This window comes from Entelurus aequoreus, linkage group LG10, assembly GCF_033978785.1.
Source record: "Entelurus aequoreus isolate RoL-2023_Sb linkage group LG10, RoL_Eaeq_v1.1, whole genome shotgun sequence".
Classification (NCBI taxonomy): domain Eukaryota; kingdom Metazoa; phylum Chordata; class Actinopteri; order Syngnathiformes; family Syngnathidae; genus Entelurus; species Entelurus aequoreus.
In genome coordinates this window covers 75,426,588-75,445,763 of record NC_084740.1, presented here as the reverse complement: position 1 = coordinate 75,445,763, position 19,176 = coordinate 75,426,588, and the positions used below count along the sequence as shown (strand labels likewise).

Here is a 19,176-nt window from a genome sequence, read left to right as displayed (position 1 = left end):
GTATTAGAAATGGCAACAGCGGAGGATGCATGTGCATGTATGAACCAGTATGCCCCTTCAACAAGAGGATAAAAAAAATAAGGAACGACTTTGGACTACAACTGAATAAAAATAGCAGTCTCGCGCATAGCTCTTTGTGTAAACCTCAACCATATATGGAGATATTTGCTGACGTCACTAATGCAAAATGCGTCACTAAAGTCTCCAAATTACAAACAGCTAGTTTGGAGCAAGTTTGGAAGAAGGCAATATTGTTTCATAAATATCTTCGCCTTGCCTCCATGGTTTGATTTAAAATGTTCAGGTCTTATAGGGATCCTAAATACACAAAATAGGTTAGAACAGGTGGTTTTGCATAATAGGACACCTTTAAATATGAACTCTTAGAATGTGAATTTTACAACTTACGATTCAATTTTGATACTTGGATTTTCTATCCACAATCCATTATCTTTCAGTAACAAAGGATGCTTTTATTCTAAGGTTAAAATACTCCTCTAAAAATTAGACCAGTGCGCATAGAATTTTTCAGCTGGTGAGCTACTAATAAAAAGGACAAGTCAATATTGCACTGAATGGAATAATCCAGGGATGGGCATTAGTTGCTGGTATGTTCCACAACTTTAAATAGGACATTGTGGAAAGAAAAGTCATCCTGCTGAGGATTTAGCTTCTTTGTCCAGATCCCCTACTAATTTTTATACTCTTGAGAATAAATCAATTGCAGACAAACTTTGTTGCTCCATAGTTTAAGTTATTTTTCGGGGAACCTTATTTTGTCAGCGCAGGCAGAGAATGTATACCGTGCAGCACTTGTTTTGTGAAAACCGGGTGTGTGCGGTTGGTTTTTGGGTTCCTGACGGCAGTTGTGTACTTCTCAAGTTCAAGACCGTCCTTTGTTGTCTGTCAATCAAGTGACAAATGTCTTTGTGATGATGGAATATATTTTTTTTAATGTCATAATTAACCAGTCTACGCAAAGAGCCCTGAGAAATGATTACTCCTTACCCCAGAAATTGCAGAATACGAAGTGCGCCCAAACATGCTTTGGTGCTGGCTGTATTCATTACAGACATCTCACCGCTTGTTAGAACAAAACACTATGAAAGGCGTTACCTGACAAATGGTGCACGCATCGAATATGGCATGGTAAAAACATTTTTTTAATGGAATATTAAACATTTTGCATCAAATCAGAATGGCGAGTCCGAAGTAAATTTTAAAAAATCCGGCACCTCTATAAGCTCTTGGGATCTAATGATAGTCATGGTCCATCTGTAATAAAAACTGGTCTCACGGGTCGCAAAAGGTAATTATAAGATTTTTACGATTCTAATTACATTTTCGATTCTGTTCTTTAAAAAAGAATAACCAGTTGTTTAGCATCAACTTTGTTTTGTTTAGAAGTCAAATATCTGTACAAAAGGCGTTGTAGACCCTGGACAAGTCGCCGCCTTTAACGGTCATCCAGAAAAGATATTTGAAGCCAGCGAAGCCAAACATCAGTTTTTAAGTTATTTACATTAATAAAAGTTCAATTGTTGACTTTCCTGAGAGAGCATTTTCCAAACTGATATAAACATGTCCAGTGTGGAGGACACTGCTTCTCAGAAATTAAAAGACACTAAAGTGAACATTATTGTTTAACACTGGATGTTTAAGTTTTTACTTTTGAAGACACTCAACTGTCAGGTTTTTTCTAATATTTGCTTGTAACAGCGGATGTCCCTAAAAAAATCTTTGCAGTTAAATATGTATGTTTGTAGTAATAAATATAATTGGAATTTTTCAACATTGTTTGTGTTAAATTACAGTAAGTGTGTTAATCCTAAATATTCCTGCCACTTTATTTTACACACTAACATTTTAAGCCTTTTTTTTTTTCTTTTACATATACCACAATAATATCGTACCGTGAAATTTGATACAGTTACATCCCTGACATTGCCGCTCTCGCTGGTGGGGATTGAGGGGATCGAAAATGCCTAATTTGTAATTACTACATGCTGTGTGCAAATGTTTCTGGTAGTATTTCCTCCCTTAGTTGAAATATCCAGTTTGCAAGTTGCCCCGTTTTTCATGAATAACACGTCATGCATGGGGACATCATCTGCGCCCTTAGAAATCGATAAGGGAATTGTTCACAAAACTGGCAGTTGATACAAAGCAATCGAAACTGGTTGAAACGTTTTTTGATTCCCATTTCTTGTCGCACAAGTAGCTAGTACCCATGGTAACTCTATTTTACCAAAAAGTATGGCTCATTCAATCAGGAAAAACACTTGCCAACAGACCATGACAGGGCTTTTAAGCTAAATTGTTCAGAAAGTTAAGAACCCAGGATGCAGACTTCTCCTGTCACTATTTTTCTTATTTCGTATATAATGTCAGTGCAAAGCTCTGTCATACCTTGACTTTTTTACCTCACCAAATGGCTAAAGTAGTCAATTTAAAGTCCTGACTTAAAAGAGAATTAGACAACATTAACACCAGTCATACAGATCCTGTTAGTTTAAGGAATCTGCTGCAAAATGTTACTCATTCCAAAGTTTTGGTGTGATTCTGATTTGGCCCTCTGGTTGCCAGTTGAATTGCCCTTTCTCATGTTTAGGCTTAGATGCTGTCATTGTGTGTGAGCTCCACGTGAATAATTTTAAAACAATGTTGATACTTGAGTTAGCTTTTTTGTGTAGTTTATTTCCAGGATGCAAGGCAGGAAATGACTTCTATTGATATGGCATCTTGTTACACACACACACACACACACACAAATGCTCCAAAAGCTGCTTTCTTTGTGCCTTAAATGAAAACAAAGGAGAAAAAAAAGCCGTTATTTTGTTTTCTGTGATCAACAAAATGGACAGCCTTGTTCTCTGCTCTTTCTTGCCTCATCTCTCGCTGTGGTTCAATCCCTGCCTTGTGCATCATTACCTTTTATTTTATTTTTTTGCTGCTCGTTTTTCAGTCAAACCCAGAGAAATCCCCATGCGTTTTACCGCCATGACCTTATCAACCAGCTGCAAAATAACCACGCTCTCGTCACGCTGGTGGCTGAGAACCTGTCGGCCTACATGGAGACAATGCGGCAGTTCTCAAAAGGTAGAGACAAAAATGTTTTCTGCTCTGCTGAAAGTTGAGTAAGCAAACAGTCTGATTACTTGTGTCTTTGCTTTTACTGTAGAAGAACAGGCAGAGTTTGACCCTCAGACAGTGCGGCCAGGAAGCCGCTACAGTCACGTTCAGGAAGTACAAGAACGACTTAACTTCCTCAGGTACATTTATCACACCAATATAAGCTCGGTCAAAGTATCGCAGAGAAGAGAAATTGTTCCTGCTCACTATAGTTTTTTTGTTTTTGCCAGGTTCCTTTTAAAGGATGGTCAGCTGTGGCTGTGCGCCCCTCAGGCCAAGCAGATCTGGAAGTGTCTGGCTGAGACTGCAGTCTTCCTCTGTGACCGTGAGGCCTGCTTTAAATGGTTCGTTCTGAATTAGCTTCTTGCTCGTTCTCGCTCTGTTTCTCTCACTTTCTCTCTGGCACACGTCGTAAATGACCCTTTGCCTCACAGGTACTCCAAACTGATGGGCGATGAACCCGACCTGGATCCGGACATCAACAAAGACTTCTTTGAGAACAACGTTCTGCAGTTGGACCCCTCACTGTTGACGGAGAATGGCATGAAGTGCTTCGAGAGGTTCTTCAAGGCTGTCAACTGCAGAGAAGGCAAATTAGTCGCCAAACGTCGGGCCTACATGATGGATGACCTGGAATTAATAGGCTTGGACTACCTCTGGAGGGTGAGGCCACAGATGCACTGGACAAGTGTTTATTTTGTTTTGACGAGCATAACTAACTATATTAGCCATCATGTGAGGCTTTATCTTGCATTGACCTTATATACAAAAAAAGAGTTAAAGTTTGCCCCTTAAGAATAATATTTAATGTAGGGCTGGAAGATTTGGCTGTAAACTGTATCACCATATAAGTGTTTATTATCAGTCTATCGATAATTATTATATATATTTTTTAGAACCTAAAGAAAATAAAAAATGTAACCTTTCACCTCAACTATCAAGGCAGAAAATACATTTAATGTCAACAAAACCATTGAAAACACTCACATCAATGTAAACTAAATTCTAAAATCACATTGAACACTTAACAATAACCTCTTAAAATGAAGGTGAAAAAATAAGGAATATGTGGGAAGTGCTTAATAAAGTGTAACAAAATAGTGCAATGTGGGAAAATGTAAACCGAGAGAAACCTGAGAAGAACTTTCTTCTGCAGGTTTAGTACCAGTAAGTTAGGGCTGTGCTTGGATGAGTGAGACTAAGATGGTGAGGTATTACCGGTCTTGGTAGGGACAAGCACCTTCTTTAATTTACAGACCATAAATAAAAAAATCCAAAATTGCCATACTGCCGGTGACTCTTCCTGTTTTATCCACAATTTATTTGCTCTCTGCAGCACTGAGTTTTACTTTTTCTCACGCCATGCAAAGAATAAACCACAAGATAACAAGATGGCACAACCAAACTTGAGAGTTGACACTGTTAACCTGATTGGCTGTTGTCAATCCCACTGATCACTTCCTGCATTGCTCAGTTACCAGAGAGTGAGCGCATTTTTTGTTTATGTAACCAACTTTGCTAGACATCTTCCAGTTTATTTCAACGAAGAAAAAATATTTTTGATCGTTTCATCGATATTTGTATTGATAATCGATTGTCTGTTGCAATATATATTGCAATCGTTTTATCTCTAATTTAATATGTAGAATACTTGTGAAGAACTTTGGTCTTTTTATCTCTAGGTGGTAATTCAAGGAAGCGACGACATCGCCAGCAGAGCTATCGACCTGCTGAAGGAAATCTACACCAATCTTGGCCCAAAATTACAAGTCAACCAGGTACACTAGTTGTGTCCCAGCGTAGCATCCGGCTGTTGTGCACGCTGCTACCGAGTTAGCAAAATGATCCCTCAAAACAACACAAACTTATTCCCTTGTAGGTGGAAATCCATGAAGACTTCATCCAGTCGTGTTTTGACCGTCTGAAGGCCTCTTACGACACCCTGTGTGTGTTGGACGGAGACAAAGACAGCATCAATTGCGCGCGCCAGGAGGCCATCCGCATGGTGCGAGTGCTCACTGTGCTGAAGGAGTACATCAATGAGTGTGACAGCGACTACCATGAGGAGAGAACTATCCTGCCCATGTCGAGGTGAAATGGCCAGCAGAAACATATTGGAAGTGAGTTATTTTCCCAATTGATAGACTTAAGGTTGCCATTGTCTTCTCAGGGCCTTCCGGGGAAAGCATATCACGTTGATAGTGCGCTTCCCTAACCAGGGCCGCCAGGTGGACGACCTGGATATCTGGTCGCACACCAACGACACAATCGGCTCGGTGAGGCGCGGCATCCTGAACCGGATCAAAGCTAACGCCGCGCACACCAAGATAGAGCTTTTCATCGGTGGGGAGGTCGTTGACCCAGCTGACGACAGGAAGCTGATTGGACAGCTCAATTTGAAGGATAAAACTGTAATAAAGTCACATTTGTATGCAGTTTTGTGCTCCCTCTGTTGTATAAATCTGCTTATTTATTTGTTCAGCTGATCACGGCCAAACTAACTCAGGTGAGTGCCAACATGCCCTCCAGCCCAGACAGCTCGTCCGACTCCTCCACTGGCTCTCCTGGTAACCACGGAAACCACTACAGCGACGGCCCCAACCCCGAAGTAGAGAGCTGTCTTCCAGGAGTGGTGAGTTGGTGGGGAATCAGTTCAGAAAATAAAATATGTCAGAGAAATGATGTTTAAAGAGAATGTTTTGCTGTTCTACAGATCATGTCGCTGCACCTCCGCTACATTTCCTTCCTGTGGCAGGTGGCTGACTTGGGCTGCCAGCTCAACATGCCCCTCCTTAGAGACGGAGCTAGAGTTCTCATGAAACTCATGCCTCCAGGTACTCATTCATCATCAAGCATCTTGTTCACTTACATACACCAGCAAGCTGGCACTTAACACCTACACTGCTTGTGTTTTTCCCCCATTATAGATAACACCACTGTAGAGAATCTGCGAGCTGTGTGTTTGGACCATGCCAAGCTCGGCGAGAACAGCCTCAGTCCTTCACTGGACTCACGCTTCTTTGGCCCCTCGCCCTCACAAGTGCTCTACCTCATTGAGGTGCGACCCTTTACTAACCTGCATATTATCTCTATGTTGCCACTGCACTTGTACTCACACTGGGCTCACCATCAATCAAAGTTTATTTATATAGCACTTAATCACAAGTGTCTCAAAGGGCTGCATAAGCCAAAGCTTTATTTGCTATTGATGCCTTTTTCCCCGCCGTAAGCAAGTATTATGAGCTACTATTTCTAGTACCAGCTGGAGTAAACGTAAACACTACTTGTCGTAACTTTTTATGCTACATGTTATGGCTAGCACAATTCTGCAAAAATGTGTAAATTATGATTTTAAATCTTTTTTTATAAATATTATTAGGCTACTCATTGTCTTTCTTTAAAGAAACTTCCAATGGTCTTTTTGCCATTGTCAGTTGGTCCCAGAATGTCAGTTGATGGGGGATTTTTTATAAATAGAAATACAAAATTCATTAAGTAAAAAAAATAATGGCATACTCACTCCACAATACATGATAAATAATAATTATAAATGCAACTCAATTATTGCAATCGCTCTTCCAGAAAGTTTATGAATGATATCCAGCATCCCGCAGCAAGCCCTGCCTGCCCATGTAGCTCATTAAATGATAAATAATGATAAATGGGTTATACTTGTATAGCGCTTTTCTACCTTCAAGGTACTCAAAGCGCTTTGACAGTATTTCCACATTCACCCATTCACACACACATTCACACACTGATGGCGGGAGCTGCCATGCTAGGCGCTAACCAGCAGCCATCAGGAGCAAGGGTGAAGTGTCTTGCTCAAGGACACAACGGACGTGACTAGGTTGGTAGAAGGTGGGGATCGAACCAGGAACCCTCCGATTGCTGGCACGGCCGCTCTACCAACTTCGCCACGCGTCCCTTAAGAAAAATCTTTTAAGAAAAACTTAGATGTCGATTTAGTAGGGATGTCACGGTATTGTCAATATTGTGGTATTTTGTTTTCAAAATGATAAATAATTTATATTATTAAAAGTTAAATTGTCAGGTAACCTCCATATTTGTTTCGCACTTGTCAAACTGGATGTTTAAGGACACTACTCAAATTACTACTCAAAATTCACTATTCTTTGCACCTAAAATGCTTGTTTGTAGTAATAGATATGATTAAAGCATTTGAGCATTACAGTAAGTCTTCATCCTTAAAATTCCTGCCTTTACACACTGGCATTTTTACTAAGCCTTTGTTTAAAAAATTTTGGACGATACCACAATAATATCGTACTATTGCCTTAATACTGTGACAATATTGTACCGTGAGATTTTGTCTGCTTTTGTGCGCTACTTATCTTGCGCACAATATGGATGAGTATAGGAGACCCTCGTGTTCTAGCTTGTCTGATTTTGGTTGTGTTCAATGCTGTTATAACTTCCTGCACTATTTCGAAGTGGAAGGCCAACCACTCTTAATTTGCAGTGTAAAAGCTTCTTTGTTTGTACTTTCTAACTCATTAAGTTGTAGGAAGGTTTAAACCGCCCCTGTTTTATGTCCTAGGTTGTATATGCTTTGCTGATGCCAGCCAGCGCCGCCCTGGGCGAGGATGCCAGCGACTTCCAGTACAACTTCCTAAAAAGCGGCGGGTTGCCGCTGGTGTTGAGCATGCTCACCCGGAACAACTTCCTGCCGTCTGCTGACATGGAGACGCGGCGTGGCGCTTACCTCAATGCCCTAAAAATTGCCAAGCTCCTCCTCACTGCCGTTGGCTTTGGGCACGTGAAGGCAGTGGCGGAGGCCTGCCAGCCCAACGCAGAAGGAAATATCCCAGTTTCCCCGGTTAGGACACACACACACACAGACTGATAAAATATGGTTAAAAATTTTATAGTTTCCTGAGCTGCCAACATCTTTCTCTATACAGATTAATCAGGCCACTCACGATCAGGCTCTAGTTCTGCAGACCGCCCTGCAAAACATCCCTAACCCTGCCTCAGAATGTATGCTGCGCAACGTAGCCATCCGCTTGGCCCAGCAGATTTCTGATGAGGTAATTGGAAAGACTTGCATTTTTTCCTGAATTTGTACTAAGATTTGTTTTTGTGGTTGCTTCCATTTTAATGACTTTGGTGCTACCTCCCCCCAACCCCATCAGAATTTTTTCCAGGCGTCAAAGTCTATCCCCGACATCTGCGTGATCCGAGCGGTACAGAAAATTGTTTGGGCATCAGGCTGCGGTACTGTGCAGCTTGTCTTCAGTTCTAATGAAGACATCAGCAAGATTTATGAGAAGGTAAGTTGCTAACGTACTTTGGACTTTGTAACGTTAGAAATGTTCCATGTTTTTCCTTCTATTAGACCAATGCAGCCAAGGAACCGGACGGCGAGGACGAGCAGGTGTGTTGCGAGGCCTTGGAAGTGATGACGTTGTGTTTCGCCCTGATGCCCACAGCCCTGGACACCCTCAGTAAGGAGCGGGCTTGGCAGACTTTCATCATAGACTTGCTGCTACACTGCCACAGCAGGTATGTGCTCTATTATGTGACAAGCAAGAGAATAGCTTGTCTTTGTGGCTTTTTACAGCCCGTGATGGAACATAATGTTTCTGTTGCCTTTTGACAGATCCGTGCGTCAGATGGCTCAAGAGCAGTTTTTCCTGATGGCAACCAGGTGCTGCATGGGCCAAAGACCCCTCCTCTTCTTCATCACCCTTCTGTTTACGGTTATGGGGGTGAGTCGTGGCAGCAATTTAGCATGTAGCCACCATAACTTTTCAGGATCCTAACTTTACCGTCATACTTTATCCATGGTCAGACCACAGCTAAGGAGCGAGCTAAACACGCTGGGGACTACTTCACTTTGCTCCGGCACCTTCTGAACTATGCCTATAACAGCAACATCAACCTGCCAAATGCCGAGGTGCTGCTGAACAATGAGATAGACTGGTTGAAACGGATAAGGGTAAGCTAAGTTCATTCATTGTCGTTGGGTCTCCTTTGGGAATGTGAGCTAACAGTATGTTGGTGTGTTCTCCAGGACGAAGTCAAGAGGACGGGGGAGACCGGCGTGGAGGAGACCATCTTGGAAGGCCACCTCGGAGTCACCAAGGAGCTTCTGGCTTTCCAGATTCCTGAGAAAAAATATTATATTGGCTGTGAGAAGGGCGGAGCTAACCTCATAAAGGTAGACCTGACATTTTTAGTATAGCTTCTAGGGATGTGAGTCTCACAACTCACTATTTGATGCAGTATCCATTCTCGATTAAAACCAATTCTCACAATATATTTGGTATATTAATGAAAATAGGTCATTTTTAAACCAGATTGCAAAATATCCTCTTGGTTGCTGAAGTAGGACATTCAAATGCAGCAATTAAACTTGAAGATGGCTTAAATAATCGTCTTGGGGAAAAAAAGCCATTGACATTTTTTTAAGTTGATTTCAAATCGTAATAATTCGGACGGGAATATTTTTTATGGCACGCCTATCAGTTTCCTGTTAGTATTGAATCATTTTTGCTAACATTGCTGTCTTGTTTTTCTTATTAGGAGCTGATTGATGACTTCATCTTCCCAGCGTCAAATGTTTACCTGCAGTACATGAAGAGCGGTGACTTCCCTACAGAACAGGCCATTCCTGTGTGCAGTTCCCCTGCTTCCATCAATGCCGGCTTCGAACTCCTAGTGGCCCTGGCTGTCGGCTGTTTCCGCAACCTCAAGCAGATCGTCGACACGCTCACCGACATGTACTACTTGGGTATGGAGATGTCTCAATAGTTGCTTACGACCGCTTGTGCAAGGCGAGCCATGCATGTGTGCTCTTTTGTCATCTGTCCTTTCAGGCTGTGAAACGTTGACAGAGTGGGAGTATCTGCCTCCAGTGGGCCCGCGGCCTAATAAAGGTTTTGTGGGTCTAAAGAACGCTGGAGCCACATGTTATATGAACTCTGTCATTCAGCAGCTGTACATGATCCCTCCCATTCGCAATGGCATTTTGGCCATTGAGGGCACTGGCACCGACGTGGATGATGACATGTCAGGGGATGAGAAGCAAGAGAATGAGGTACTGACCAGCAATCAAAAGTTTAAAGTTCAAACAACTATTGTAAATAAGTCTTACAAGATCCCACAGTAGTCTATTAAACATTTCTTCAGCATTGATGCTGGCGTTTAGACCGTTTTAAAAGCGCATATTATTTTTGTGTATATCTTCAATGCAAATTAGCTGTTTTGGTACATTTCTGTCTCCCATAAGCGTCGTGCACTTTATCCAGTTTTTATAAACACTGTAAATCTGTACTTGTCTACCTTTTTATAGATACTATCTGTCACATTAAACATAATGTGAACTAGTGGGTTTATGTTAGCAACACTAGCATAATAATGTTAGCCTCAGTGCTAACATTACACGGATGGATGGATCTTTGTCATTGAACAAGTACAACGAAACACTATTCAATAATTTTTTCCACTCATGCTTATTTCCCCCAAAATGCAACTTTTGCATAATAAGAATTTTTTTAGGCACTGTGGGCTCAAACTCATCTTTATCTATGTTTCTCACAGACTAATGTGGATCCTCGTGACGAGGTGTTCAGCTATCATCATCAGTTTGATGATAAGCCCTCCAGTAAAGCAGAAGACAGGAAAGAGTACAATATTGGGGTATTGCGTCACCTTCAGGTCATCTTTGGCCATTTGGCGGCATCCAGACTTCAGTACTATGTTCCGAGGGGATTCTGGAAACAATTCAGGTATTTTATATTTCAGTCCTTTTTATAGTTAAGAATCACTGTTCACAGTCCAGTTGTTGGATACAGTGTTAAGTTTTTTTGAAAATATATATATTTTTAAATTTCAGCTAATGCAAATCTTAAACTCAACGTGTGACCTTCCCACAGGTTATGGGGTGAACCAGTAAATCTCAGAGAACAGCATGACGCGCTAGAGTTTTTCAATTCTTTGGTGGACAGTCTGGATGAGGCGCTGAAAGCGTTGGGTCACCCCGCTATGCTCAGCAAGGTGCTGGGAGGCTCCTTTGCTGACCAAAAGATCTGTCAGGGATGCCCGCACAGGTGAGCATATTGAGATTTCAATATGGGTCAATTGCAACACAATTTTTGTTGTTGTGTTTGTTTCCTATTGCAAACTGGGTTTTTGTTTACACACTACCCTTTTTCATTTTATTTTTAAGATACGAGTGTGAGGAGTCATTCACGACACTTAATGTCGATATCAGAAACCACCAGAACCTTTTGGACTCCATGGAGCAGTACGTCAAAGGAGATTTGTTGGAGGGAGCCAATGCTTACCACTGTGAGAAATGTAATAAAAAGGTGAGTTCATGTGTTTGAACTCTTTACGTTAGTTTAGCACAGGGCTACTTTTAACTTTTTCACCTTGGGGCCCAACTTTTCCATTCAAATATTAACACTAAATGAGTAATTTACTCTTGATTTTAATAGTATTAAACAATTATATCTATCTATTTACAGTTTACAACCTTGTCAAATTATCTGAAAGCACATGTTGATCACAAAGATTATTACAATAATTTTGGTCAGGCTGATTTAGAAAAATAAATACTAACCAAATATACTACCAAAAAAAAGGACTCATAAAAAATAATTAAACATCAATGTACATAAAATTATGCAAAGCTAAAACAAATACAATCTAACTAAATTAATAATAAATGATAGGGGTGTAATGATTGATCGTTTTGTCTTTATAAAATTCAGTATATCAATCTGTGCTCTGCAAGTTTGCCTGTCGGAAGGGAAACTTAAAAGGGAATCGATTTTATCAATACTGTAAAAAGGAAAACCGATTTAAGAACGGCATTCTTCATATGAAGTTTAACACTTTTAAAAATAACGACAGTAAAATTAGACTTAAAGTCATCAAAAAAAGAATGGCAGATAGTGGCTTAGAAAGGTCACAACAAACGCAAACGGCACAAGACAATATCATTAATTACAACACAACAGCTTTGAGTTACAGCACGATTGCAAAAGCCAAATCAAATACAAACAACACAATTTGAAGCTGCAACACAACTTTAAGCTACAACAGTTGCGCCCGCTATGCTTGGCAGTGACAGCGGGGAAAGTTAGGCGACGCACCGACTTCCGGAACACAACGACATCAAATTTAACATGCAACTGGCATCCAAAGATAAGTAATTTCATGAGTGAGAAAGAAATAGAAGATATGGATCAATGAGGCTGTGGAAATGAGGAAGCGAGGGACCAACACTAACAGGGATAAGGGAGTATATACATGCTTCCACACACTGTCATCGGCGACGCCAGGGGTGAGAACAGACACTCTATGGTTTGGTCGGGAAACTTTATTTAGCAGGTTAATAATCTACTCTTAAAATGTTGGTTACTCTACTTTTTATTGAAAATTGCTTGAATGTTTAAAATGTGAGCTGAAAAGATTTCTTCTTGTTAATTCAACCTTAAGTGTTGGTTGTACTTTATTCAAATAAGTTGAGAATGCATTGGCCATTAATAGTTGATTACTCACTTGTTTGTATCCATAATTCATTTATACATAATTTTCTTACAAGAAATAACAGGAATATAGGAAACTTCACCTGCAGTGTCCAGTATCCAGCATTTATTTCACAGTCACACTGCTTGATTTTATCTGCTAAAAAGTTACTAAATCGATTTTAACGCACTGAATCGTTTCGGAACATATTGTTAAAAAAATTTTTAAAAAAAGATTGTCGTTCTTGAGTTGTTGTCGTTAAACCCCTAAAAAATAATAATAATACAGTATATATGTTTCTAAACTAAACTGCCAATAAAATGTAAGCGCAAGTAAAACTACAGCTTCACCAATTAAGTCATAATTTTTGCACTTAAGAAATTTCTTTTAAGCTCCAGACGTCTCCTGTTTGTTTGATATCGTAGTTACTTCCACCTGGAAGAGTGTATTACAACTTGAGTACCGCTGCGAACCATACCGACCACAGCTGAGAAACCAATATTTTCTGGTGGCCCTGTATGGGCTGCTCACAGCCCAACACCAGGCCCTTGCCACATGATTAAGAAAGACTGGTTTAGCAAATAACAAAGGAGTGTGGTCAAATGATCAAAGATTAATCACATTTAAAAATTTTCTTTTTCTTGATTATTCACAGTAAATTACTAGCCTCCATACTTTAAATTCACTTAAAAAAGACACAAAGTAGTGATTTTTATGTTTGACTTGAATGCAAGTCATTTATTTGCTTCAAACTGTTTTATTTAAAGTCCAGTCAAAGTGTATTTTAGACTGAAACGTATCAGTGACCACACCAGTCCGTCTCCTCACTTATCTTTGTACTGACTGTACAACAACCCACGCCACCTTTCAGGGTGACCATGGAGCATGTACGGTCTAAATAAAGTGCGTGATTCATCTGCATATATACATAATCAATGTGATTATTAATCGTGATTAATCACGAGTTAACGCGTTAATTTTGACATTCCAACAAAATAAAAAAAAGTAATTGTTTTCTCCTATTAAGGTGGACACAGTCAAGCGCCTGCTGATAAAGAAGCTGCCGCCTGTCCTAGCCATCCAACTGAAGCGCTTCGACTACGACTGGGAGCGGGAGTGTGCCATCAAGTTCAACGACTACTTTGAGTTTCCCAGGGAGTTGGACATGGAGCCGTACACGGTCGCCGGCGTGGCCAAGATCGAGGGAGACGACGTCAACCCAGAGAACCAGATGATCCAGCAGAACGAGCCTTCGGAGCCCACGCCGTCGGGCAGCTCCAAGTACCGCCTGGTGGGAGTGCTGGTCCACTCGGGCCAGGCCAGCGGCGGACATTACTACTCCTACATCATCCAAAGGAACGGTGGCGATGGCGAGAGGAACCGCTGGTACAAGTTTGACGATGGCGACGTGACCGAGTGCAAGATGGACGACGAGGAGGAGATGAAGAACCAATGCTTTGGCGGCGAGTACATGGGCGAGGTGTTTGATCACATGATGAAAAGGATGTCGTACCGCCGGCAGAAGCGTTGGTGGAACGCCTACATTCTTTTCTACGAGCGCATGGACTCCTTGGACAAGGACAGCGAGCTTGTCAAATACATCTCAGAGTTGACCATCTCCGCCACCAAGCCACATCAGGTCAAGATGCCTGGTGTCATCGAGTGCAGCGTCCGCAAACAGAACGTCCAATTTATGCACAACCGAATGCAATACAGCCTGGAATATTTCCAGTTCATAAAGAAACTTCTGACCTGTAACAGTGTCTATTTAAACCCTCCTCCAGGTATGTACACTTCTTTTCAAATGCACTACTTGGTTGATTAGACACTTAACCTGTCAAGCACTTGGTATGCTCATTATGTAATACTCAGTAGATAGAGGATCAGATGTTTGCTGAATATTGCAAAATTGCCGTCAGTTTGTAAAGATTAACATCTTGTGTTGTGGGGATAATCGCATTTTTGAGGTGAAATTTATTTTGTGCATGATTCGAAAAAACAAGTACAATAGTGTAGTGCCCAGGTGTGTCGTCTATCTGGAAAAAATGGTACCTTGTAATAAAAGCTGTAAAATATTTATGCTTTAGGTTGAGGTTACGAGCCTCTCTGTCGCTGGTTGGTGTAGCAAATATCAGTGTGAACCCTGTAAGATCCGAGCAAAACATTCGGTCTTACTCTAGCAATCAACAGAAGGGTTTTTTTCCAACCATGGGGATGAATAAGGAGAGGGCTAAGAAGAAGAGGATGATATTCATTAAAGGTGCTGTTTGCAACTTCGTAGTAACATATTTTCAAAGCAAAAAAATATAAGTACACCACCGGCGAGCTAATGTTACCATTAGTGGTTTACCAGAATACATTTGTCTGACAATTTTCTAAATTTTTCACAATTACAAAGTTTATGTAATGAAAATGTTCCTGGCCCGGATTAAATAATTGCTGTTTATTGCGGTCTCGTCAACACATACGTGGGCAGAGTGCGCGTGCACACATACAAAAGCAGTCCAAGAGAAGTAACGAACAATTTGCAGTGGGGCGGTATAGCTCGGTTGGTAGAGTGGCTGTGCCAGCAACTTGAGGGTTCCAGGTTTGATTGCCGCTACAGCCATCATAGTCAATGCCGTTGTGTCCTTGGGAAAGACTCCCAGTGCCACCCACACTGGTTTAAATGTAACTTAGATATTGGGTTTCATTATGTAAAAAGCGCTTTGAGTCAAAAGCGCTATATAAATATAGTTCACTTCGCTTCACTTCAGTCATGTTATGATAGAACATACATTCAATGACAGCTAACGCTAGCTATCCAAGTTGCTATTATTAGCTAACAACACCCAAAGCTAATGTGCGTGCAAGTGTTACCTACGTATGTATTTACGTCATTGCGTACGAGAAGCCGAATGAGGGCGGGATAAACTGTAAAATACATTGGAAAAGTGGAGCCCTCCAAGCATCTGTATAAATGTTGCAAACAGCCCCTTTAAATTAAATAAATCTTCAAAAGTTTGGTGAAGCAGTTAGAACGTAACGCTGCAACATACTGAAGCAGAACGAGTCCAAACCAAACCAAGTACTTAAAAAAATATCCGGACGGTGGACATTTATCCATGACAATATGGAAAAGCTGCTGATGTGTTACGGAGAAGCAGCTCGAAGACGTTACTGTAGAAATCCGCTCTCCAAGATAAAGGCTGTACATTGTACATTACTTCATCAAATTAGTGTGGTCGGTTGTTGGACATTCTATTGTATTGTTTTTCATACAATATTATTTCAAAATAAGTTTTTTTGTTTTAAAAAGCGAGTACATGTTTAAATTATGCTGTTTTGTGGGGCTAAAAATGTATTTCAATGGGCGACGCTGTTTTGCAATACAATATTTTCAAGGTACTGCAAAAGACAGTTGCAGTATAGAACCAATTAGACTCCTATCCAGAGGTAGTACCACTGTAGTTTACTAGTAGCGAGCGTAGTGGTACACGGCTAACTTTCATGTAACAAGCGTGGCCATTTTAAGTGTAAATATGAATCTGTTTGTGTGATTCATTGGTCACCCAGCCACGGTGTAGTTCTGCATTTTGCACACTGTCAGCTGGGGTAGACTCCATTTTCGCCGCAAACCAAAACAGAAAAAGCCGTAGAGAACTGATGGATGAGTTAATGACTTGATGGCTTTAATGCATTTTGATACCACCTTGGGGCATGGCAAACGTCATTACTGCAACTGAAACATATTTATATTTGAACATGCAAACGTGAGTCTTGCTCTCTCTCACTCAGGACAAGACCACCTTCTGCCAGAGGCAGAGGAGATTGCTATGATAAGTGCTCAGCTGGCTGCTCGCTTCCTCTTTAGCACAGGCTTCCACACCAAGAAAGTAGTGAGGGGTCCTGCCAGTGATTGGTAAGCTCTGTTCGCCTGCCTCGTTTTTCATCTTTCTCCCCCTAAATGCCTTCTCCTTCCCTCTGTGAAGGTATGACGCTCTCTGCGTCCTGCTGAGACACAGTAAGAATGTACGCTACTGGTTTGCACACAACGTCCTGTTTGCTTACCCGAACCGGTTCTCCGAGTACTTGCTGGAGTGCCCCAGTGCGGAGGTTCGCAGCGCCTTCGCCAAGCTCATTGTGTTCATCGCCCACTTCTCGCTGCAAGATGGCCCATGCCCTTCCCCCACTGCATCACCAGGAACCTCCGTTCAGGTGGGTAGCGCCCCTCCCCATTTTTACAACTTTGAAGGTTTCAAGCAGCTGTTTCTCATATTTACTTCTTGATTTCCCACATTCATCAGGGCTGTGATAACCTCAGTCTCAGTGACCACCTTCTAAGAGCCATACTCAACCTGCTCAGACGAGAGGTTTCCGAACACGGCCGTCACCTGCAGCAGTACTTCAACCTCTTTGTCATGTACGCCAATCTGGGTAAGAGGCACGCCGGCACCTTCCACACCTGTCATGTACACCTGCTGTGACCAACTGGATTTACTTAATTTTTTTGTAATGCGTTCTTTTACATGTTTTTTCTCTTGTTCACAGGCCTGGCTGAGAAAACCCAGCTGCTGAAGCTGAATGTGCCAGCCACGTTCATGTTGGTCGCTCTGGATGAGGGTCCTGGCCCACCAATCAAGTACCAGTACGCCGAACTGGGCAAGCTGTACACTGTCGTCTCCCAGCTTATTCGCTGCTGTGACGTGTCCTCGCGCATGCAGTCATCTATCAACGGTGAGTGTGGTGGTTTTAGCTGAGTGGGAAGGGAAGTCTCCCTAAAAAGACTTTTACTGTTCTCACTAAGTCTGAATATTTTAGTATCAGTCAGAGTTCAACAAACTTTTTTGTCATAAAAAAATACAATCATATTAAACTGTGAGTTGGGTAAATGTTATGTATTTTAAGACATTTACATTTGTGGAATCATTGCGGGGGCAATCTGAACCGAGGATGTCGTTGTGGCTTGTGCAGCCCTTGGAGACATTTGTTGTTTTAGGGCTATATACAAACCCCGTTTCCATATGAGTTGGGAAATTGTGTTAGATGTAAATTGTGATTTGCAAATCCTTTTCAACCCATATTCAATTGAATGCACTAGAAAGACAATATTTGATGTTCAAACTGATAAACTTTTTTTTTTGCAAATAATTAACTTAGAATTTCATGGCTACAACACGTGCCAAAGTAGTTGGGAAAGGGCATGTTCACCACTGTGTTACATGGCCTTTCCTTTTAACAACACTCCGTAAACGTTTGGGAACTGAGGAGACACATTTTTGAAGCTTCTCAGGTGGAATTCTTTCCCATTCTTGCTTGATGTACAGCTTAAGTTGTTCAACAGTCCGGGGGTCTCCCTTGTGCTATTTTAGGCTTCATAATGCGCCACACATTTTCAATGGGAGACAGGTCTGGACTACAGGCAGGCCAGTCTAGTACCCGCACTCTTTTACTATGAAGCCACGTTGATGTAACACGTGGCTTGGCATTGTCTTGCTGAAATAAGCAGGGGCGTCCATGGTAACGTTGCTTGGATGGCAACATATGTTGCTCCAAAACTTGTATGTACTTTTCACCATTAATGGCGCCTTCACAGATGTGTAAGTTACCCATGTCTTGGGCACTAATACACCCCCATACCATCACCCATGCTGGCTTTTCAACTTTGCGCCTATAACAATCCGGATGGTTCTTTTCCTCTTTGGTCCGGAGGACACGACGTCCACAGTTTCCAAAAACAATTTGAAATGTGGACTCGTCAGACCACAGAACACTTTTCCACTTTGTATCAGTCCATCTTAGATGAGCTCAGGCCCAGCGAAGCCGACGGTGTTTCTGGGTGTTGTTGATAAACGGTTTTTGCCTTGCATAGGAGAGTTTTAACTTGCACTTACAGATGTAGCGACCAACTGTAGTTACTGACAGTGGGTTTCCGAAGTGTTCCTGAGCCCATGTGGTGATATCTTTTACACACTGATGTCGCCTGTTGATGCAGTACAGCCTGAGGGATCGAAGGTCTCGGGCTTAGCTGCTTACGTGCAGTGATTTCTCCAGATTCTCTGAACCCTTTGATGATATTACGGAGCGTAGATGGTGAAATCCCTAAATTCCTTGCAATAGCTGGTTGAGAAAGGTTTTTCTTAAACTGTTCAATTTGCTCACATGTTTGTTGACAAAGTGGTGACCCTCGCCCCATCCTTGTTTGTGAATGACTGAGCATTTCATGGAATCTACTTTTATACCCAATCATGGCACCCACCTGTTCCCAATTTGCCTGTTCACCTGTGGGATGTTCCAAATAAGTGTTTGATGAGCATTCCTCAACTTTATCAGTATTTATTGCCACCTTTCCCAACTTTGTCACGTGTTGCTGGCATCAAATTCTAAAGTTAATGATTATTTGCAAAAAAAAAAAAGTTTATCAGTTTGAACATCAAATATGTTGTCTTTGTAGCATATTCAACTGAATATGGGTTGAAAATGATTTGCAAATCATTGTATTCCGTTTATATTTACATCTAACACAATTTCCCAACTCATATGGAAACGGGGTTTGTAAATAAA

General features: G+C 41.4%; 1 protein-coding gene across 5 annotated transcripts in view; it reads left to right on the top strand.

Annotated features, from left to right (window-relative positions):
• usp9 (ubiquitin specific peptidase 9) overlaps positions 1-19,176 on the top strand; it is a 71,996-nt gene that overhangs the window by 36,424 nt on the left and 16,396 nt on the right. For all 5 annotated transcript variants that reach the window (XM_062061705.1, XM_062061703.1, XM_062061702.1 and 2 more), the window contains 27 exons: positions 2,966-3,099; positions 3,182-3,272; positions 3,363-3,476; positions 3,567-3,795; positions 4,815-4,910; positions 5,012-5,223; positions 5,303-5,543; positions 5,615-5,764; positions 5,846-5,966; positions 6,060-6,190; positions 7,694-7,972; positions 8,058-8,183; positions 8,289-8,426; positions 8,492-8,658; positions 8,756-8,864; positions 8,948-9,094; positions 9,170-9,316; positions 9,682-9,889; positions 9,975-10,195; positions 10,699-10,886; positions 11,034-11,207; positions 11,327-11,468; positions 13,661-14,417; positions 16,411-16,534; positions 16,605-16,830; positions 16,920-17,049; positions 17,164-17,349. In XM_062061705.1, coding sequence (XP_061917689.1) covers positions 2,966-3,099; positions 3,182-3,272; positions 3,363-3,476; positions 3,567-3,795; positions 4,815-4,910; positions 5,012-5,223; positions 5,303-5,543; positions 5,615-5,764; positions 5,846-5,966; positions 6,060-6,190; positions 7,694-7,972; positions 8,058-8,183; positions 8,289-8,426; positions 8,492-8,658; positions 8,756-8,864; positions 8,948-9,094; positions 9,170-9,316; positions 9,682-9,889; positions 9,975-10,195; positions 10,699-10,886; positions 11,034-11,207; positions 11,327-11,468; positions 13,661-14,417; positions 16,411-16,534; positions 16,605-16,830; positions 16,920-17,049; positions 17,164-17,349 — 4,988 coding nt within the window. The remainder of the gene's footprint in view (positions 1-2,965; positions 3,100-3,181; positions 3,273-3,362; positions 3,477-3,566; positions 3,796-4,814; positions 4,911-5,011; positions 5,224-5,302; positions 5,544-5,614; positions 5,765-5,845; positions 5,967-6,059; positions 6,191-7,693; positions 7,973-8,057; positions 8,184-8,288; positions 8,427-8,491; positions 8,659-8,755; positions 8,865-8,947; positions 9,095-9,169; positions 9,317-9,681; positions 9,890-9,974; positions 10,196-10,698; positions 10,887-11,033; positions 11,208-11,326; positions 11,469-13,660; positions 14,418-16,410; positions 16,535-16,604; positions 16,831-16,919; positions 17,050-17,163; positions 17,350-19,176) is intronic.